This window comes from Protopterus annectens, chromosome 2.part0, assembly GCF_019279795.1.
Source record: "Protopterus annectens isolate FY-2018-M chromosome 2.part0, PAN1.0, whole genome shotgun sequence".
Taxonomy (NCBI): Eukaryota; Metazoa; Chordata; order Ceratodontiformes; family Protopteridae; genus Protopterus; species Protopterus annectens.
Window position 1 is genome coordinate 633,179,673 of NC_056728.1, and position 6,580 is coordinate 633,186,252.

Below are 6,580 nucleotides of genomic sequence, written 5' to 3' on the forward strand. Positions count from 1 at the left end.
ATCACTTCCCATTGTGCCCATGAGAGTTCTATAGTGCTGCTTTAGGTCTGTTGTGGAACAGGCTTTCTTCCCTCCATACCACAGGCAGACTTAGCTAAAATGAAAGGAGCACATCAACACACTGCAACATTTGTAGCTAATTTCCCACAATCTGCTTTGCATTGCATAACTCTTTCCTTACTAAAACAGATTACCATTAGTGCAAGATCACCCTTTTCCAATGAAGTACCACATGTAGGCTGTTATATAATCAATGATCCAGGCAGCTAATTTGTATTTTATCGCCTTAACCACCCAATCAGGACAACAGAACTTCAGATAATTCACTAGAAGGGAGCATTGCATGTAGGTATGGCTCTTGTGAAAGGACTTTGGTGCATATCCTAAAACTCTTGAGACAGGATACCCTTCCAAATAAAAGCTACTTTCTTATAGCTCATTTACCCTAAAAATGAAAGTCAGTCTGTGGACATTCAGCACCTTGGTTTAGAGGGATAAAGCCCTAACAATGTCCCAGGCAATCCAGGTTTGATTAGTGGCTCTGGTGTTTGAAGTGCTCCAGCCAAATTTCCATTAGTCAGTATGAGTACCAAATTGGATCCCCCCCTGAAAGGAGACTACGAGCCTAGTGAAATTAACCCATCAACACAAGATTATTAAACATCTTTTTGTATATAGCATGCATAATATATGTTAAATGCAACTCTAATGTACAGGTAAATGAATAGGAAATAACTTGTGTGAGAGCCTTTATTGACTGTACATAGTTTTATATGAATTACAGTACCCTACCCTGTAATATCCAGTAATAATTTGCACTGTATAACTCTAAACTACCTGAAGATGTCATTTCCTGGATGTATTCTTGCTCCCTAGGTCTTCCCCAAAAAGTACCATAGGCTTAACAAAACTGTACCCAGTCAGCATTCTGGAGAAAATAAATATATACATATTTATAAGCCTAAGTATGGAGTACTGAGAATTGCAGTACTAAACATTTAGAAAGTCATGTCACTCAGACTGTCTAGTAACAAGGGTAGGGTATCCTATGTCACACAGACCAAGGGTCTGATTTTACAAAGCAAACTAAAAAAAAAACTCATATGGTATGTTGAATCCACTGCAGAAAATTCTGAAAACTAAACCAAAGATCACAGTGCAGCAGTATTAAGTATAGCATAAACTAGGGCAGTTGTAACAACTCTCTTCATTGTACACTGGAGGTGTCACCCAGTCCTACTCAGCTTCAGTGCCAAACCAGAGAGAAGAACTTGAGGCAAGATTCTGCAGTATGCAGCTTCTCTAAGTGCACTTACCCTACTGACTAAAGCACGTTAACTCTTCATTAGGACACTACACTCCGAATAAGAATGAAAACTAGGATTTGGGTAATGACACACAATCAGTAAGGCATGCTGCCCAGATTGCCCATTGTACACCAAATACCTGAGATGAGCACATCCTACCAGTGTAATATAATAAATAAGAACTGAACATTTTAAATCTGTATGTAGGAACTGCTGAGAGGCAGATTAAATGAAAGGCTACAGTTTACAGTGTCCAGTGTTTATATAGGGCTAGACATTTCACACTTGGAATTTTTCACATAATATTGACACAGTGTCTAGAATTAGATTAAGAGTTAGAAACCACTAAAATAACTAATAAAATGCATATTTATTAAAATTTACAGAAACTGGTTTCATAAAATAAGTTTCCAACAGGGCAGGAGAATTCTGGCCATACTAGGAGAAAATATTCATTTTTTTAAGAATGATAATTTTTGACAATCTGTACTACTACCAAAATGTATAATTTGAGATGATCTAGATTGCTGTCTCATCCAGGACTGTTCTCATACTTTATAACCATTGCTTTCTGTGACAGACTTTGAATGCCATGCAACCCTGAAAAGAATAAGGCTGGATACTGAAAAATGAATGAGGCCATTCTTTAGGAAGTGAGCTACATATTATTTCCTTCTCTACATATTTTGAAGCACGTTAATAATGAAAAATATATAAATGGGGCATTCTTTGGATAGCGGTAACTTATCTGCCCAGTGCAGTAAGGCAGTACTTACTTGAGATATGCTTGAGGAATAGCAAAGTGTGGAACAACCACCTGTCAAAACTATGCTATAGGAATATTTCCCCTTACCCAGTCAGTAGTTCTGTGCAGTTCAGGTTATGGAATTATTTTTTTAAGTGTAATGATACAGTCACATTCTAACTTTCACTTTTTTTTGGGTTGTCTCCCTGTTTTAGTACGGAAAAGAAGAATCCAAGGAGTGAATGGGCCAATCTTTCCCAGGAACAGAACTACTGTATAAGATGTCTAAGAAGAAATTAGTACCTTTCAAAAGAATACTTCCCCACATTTGTCTTCAGCTCAGCCGTGGATACCCGAGGGCATAATGTCTTTCTGTGTGTGTGTTGTGACTCCATTTTGTATTGTATTTATCATGCATCAAAGATATTTTAAATAAGCTAGTGACCATAGTTACAGATAAATGTGGCTAAAATAAGTTTTGCCTCCAGAAATTTCCAGTCGTCAAGAGTTAGTTGTCATTTCTTGACTGTGCTAAGAAATTTTAAAGCTGCTGTAGCACAAAGTTAGCAACCGTCTACATTGTATAACTTGAATTTTTCTTTTTTATGTATTATTTTCATGTGTGGTATTTTTTGTAGAATTTATGAAATTAGTATGCACAAAACAAATTCATAGCATTGCACTGTTTTATGAAGGATAAAATACTTGGGCAACTTGAACAGAATAACAATTCCATAAAGTCATTTCACAGAAACAAATATTTTGAAGCATTTACTTAGGTATCTCATTTTTAAGATCTGTAAACCATGAGTATTAGGATGACTTGGAAACTTTTGCTCTCTGCGGGCCACTCACAGTGCTGTACAGCATGCACATAGGTAGAGATTGGGTAGTTCCACATCCCCACAGTTCTTTAGCAGAACTACAAGAACCATCAGTCATTCTTACTTGACATAAAAATCCAAGATAAGTCACTCAGTGAGGTATATGGGGCATGATGAAAGATTTTCAAAGTTTTGGACACAACTATACTATAGTTCATAGTGAAGATGAAGTAATAAACAGTAGCCTAACTTCGAAAAACCCTCAGACGTCTAATGTTTGCAATAAATTTTTATATAACTTCTGTGTCTTCACGAAGAAGTAGTTCATTAGGCAGTGTTTTCCAGACAGCATAAAGCAGTAGCAAGGATGGTATCGCCAAGAGAAAAAGTCTGTAGTATGGCAGCCCTACAAACAGAATAGATACAAGAGACAGATGTATGTGATGTTCAGTGAAAGTGTTAACAGAACTACATGGGACAGTAGGATGCATGTTGACAGTAAGGTGATCTTTTAAAAAGAAGTAGGAGAAATGACCACATCAGTCAGACACTGACCAGAGAAAGAATGCCAATAGGTTTCCTGCCATGCTTTCTATAGCATAACATGAGTATGTACATTTAGCAGACAAATAAAAAAGGTAAAAGGGTGAGGTGTGATCAGGAGTGGATACAAATACCTGATTCCATGCCCTGTTTAATAGAAAAGATGCATTATTCTACTAATTACACATTTATGGGTCTAGGATGTGGCCAAACTACTGGGGCAAAGCTGCTTTCAGATGGACCATCCAGAATATAGCAGAAACCCCTTTATAACCTCCATGCATGGTTATGATCCTCCTAGACCCCTTTCTTAACTTAACCAACTCACCACCTCAGGAGTCGCAGCTTTTCAGGGATGTTTAGAAATTATCCTCGAGTTGAGACAGATTTGAATAAATAGTTTAGCCAAGAAGTATTTAGAACATATGATGTTCAGCTGGTCATTCTGCTACCAAAATGATGTAAGTATCAGTTTTAGCTGAAGGTAATTTTATAGTGTGTGTGTGTGTGTGTGTGTGTGTGTGTGTGTTTGTATTATTTCAGTAGAACAAACTCAAATACATCAACAGTGAAAACATTCAGTCCAAACTATCTCACTTAACAGGTTGTACCGAACCCGTCAAACACACTTAAAAATGTATCAAGATACTAAAAACATTTTGAAGGGAGGGCTTGCAGTTATATCAGATGTGATGATAGTTTTGAACATCCGTTAAATGGTCGAATTTATGTTTTTGATACTGAAGCAGATTGTAATACCAAGGATTTGGTCTATCTGGCTGTATGTGATTTCTGTGGCACACACTATGTTGATAAAACAAATAGGTGTCTTAGGGATCGCATAAGAGAGCATATCTATGGGGTTAATAAAGGTGATGTTAAAAATGTACTAGCAAAACACTAAAAAAGAAGGTGCTTTGCACACTTTTAAAAAATTAGTGTTAGAGAAGTATAGACATACTATCAGAGGTGAAGATGTTAAAACTCAAACTGAACTTTTAGAGCTGAAATGGATTGTTACTTTGGCTGCTAATAAGAGCAGTGGTTTGAATGGTAGTGTTCCCTTAAAACCGGCCCTTAAGTTAAGGAAATTGAAACATTGATTGTACTATTTAAATTGGATGTGGTGATTGTTATGTTTAGATTTGATGAAGCAACTTCAGTTGGGAAAGCGCTCATCTGTTTTATTTATTTGTTTTATATTTATTAAAGTTTTTTTGGCTTTGACATCCCTCTGCTTGTGCTGACTAATATTTTTGATATTTTAGTTTATGTGGACTGCCACACATATTTTACCCTGACACAAATAAATGCCAGAAAAGTATATTTCCAGAGGCAGGCTGAGTGGAAAACGTGCAGTACTATGTCATCATATCACAATCTTGCTGAAACTAAACATATTTAATTTAAATTTAACATTCATGAAAGGAGAGCCTTCTAACACATGACCAAACCTCAAGCCATCACAGCTCATATAATGCAAACAAGGCGCTCAAACTTCCAGCTCATCACAAATCTAAATAATCAAATAGTTCAGGTTTGTGATAAGTTGTTTAAATGATGACTGAGCATGTTCTTTGAAATCGATGCATACTGCACATTATTTCACTTATAAAAAAATAAATATTAAAACTCGTATTGCTGTGAAGTACTTCATTCTCTTCATATCCCCACACTCCCTAACTTAAGTATAAGCTCTAAGGCCACACAGCTGTTGAGTAAAAACGGTGGTAGAAATATAGAAAAGTGCACATACTTGCACACCTACTGTATTTTAATGTTATTTTTTGAAATGCATTCATTGAATCCATCAGAGCACTTCTGTTTCATTGCCAGCTTCAGTCAGATGCAGTATAATAGTTTAAGATAAAACAGAAGCTTAAGCAAACAGAATCATTGAAAATATTTCTAAAAGTTAGACATATACTCTTCTGGGACTTCTAGCAGAAGTAAAATATGAACTTCCAAGACCTAGGATTTATTGTAAGTCATGAGGAAAAGCAGACATTCTACAGTACCATAAACAGTTCTGACCCCCCCCCCCCAAGATATCAGACATCTACTGAGTATCAGTGACAAATCAGCAAATCTGAGTCAAAATGTAAGCAAGCAGTGCCTTACCTATGTCAATTTGTTCCCTGGGCAGTCTTTACACTGGTGCAGCAAAAAAAAGGAAAACTAAGCTGCTAAACCGAAGCTTCTTGCTTCTTATCTACTAAACATTCAGCTGTCATTGCGTAATTTTTGATGATTGGTTGTGAGTTTAGTACCAAAGCAGTAGTTTAAATTCTGAATTTCAATACTGCACTCACTCCCAGCTGACAGTTATTAAGAATCGCCCCCTTACAGCTTGCTCCCTGGACAGCCACCCCCTTGCCCCACCCTAGTTGCAGTTACAGTACTGAATAAATGTAACATGTTGGTACAAATTCCCGAGATAGTATAACCTCTGTACTACAAGCATTTTTCATCATCATCATTAATAGATTGTGTAAACAAATCAGTTTGGCAGATTAAGTGGTCTGAATGACTGTACATGTGGCTTTTCCTAAGGTGGAGTTGTATTTTTTGATGTATATCTACTGGTTTGTTAATTTTGACCACATGTATTTGTCCATCACTTTTACTCAAGTCCTTCATCGAAAAGTAATGCATGTCTGTGAGCTGTGTCTTGAGTTTACTAATTACACTGGAAATAGAGCCAACTTTTGTATATGAAGCACACACACCAAAAAACTGAGTTGATAATACAAAGCACTTCTCTGTTTCCTTACCTGGGACACCAAACACCTTGCTTAGCCTGTACCATACTGAAAAAACAACATTGGTAGTCCAAGGTATGTTAGTTAAGAAATGCCATGGATTTTAATACAGCAGGCCTTTCAGCCTCCTCAGTAAAGCTTGCATCAATCTATATTTACTGCTGACTATCTGAAAGCATGACTTCTGAGGGTATCTTTAAAATGCAAATTATAAAGCCATTATTTCAAAAAAGAGGAAGTTAGCTTAGACAAAAGAGAACCTTCAGTGTATTTCCAGCTTTATAGTCCTCTTCCAAATCCACTTTAAATCACTAATGCACACCCATGTTTCTCTCCATTATGGCTGTTGGCTGCTTAGATGAAAAATTATCTGGTTTGCTAGTGAAATGCACTGACGTA

General features: G+C 36.7%; 1 protein-coding gene across 3 annotated transcripts in view; it reads left to right on the forward strand.

The window, feature by feature from the left end:
• Positions 1–5,241, forward strand: part of TMOD1 (tropomodulin 1) — a 971,337-nt gene extending 966,096 nt beyond the window's left edge. For all 3 annotated transcript variants that reach the window (XM_044060997.1, XM_044060995.1, XM_044060998.1), the window contains one exon: positions 2,268–5,241. In XM_044060997.1, coding sequence (XP_043916932.1) covers positions 2,268–2,294 — 27 coding nt within the window. In that variant the 3' untranslated portion in view covers positions 2,295–5,241. The remainder of the gene's footprint in view (positions 1–2,267) is intronic.
• The last annotated feature ends 1,339 nt before the right edge of the window (positions 5,242–6,580 follow it).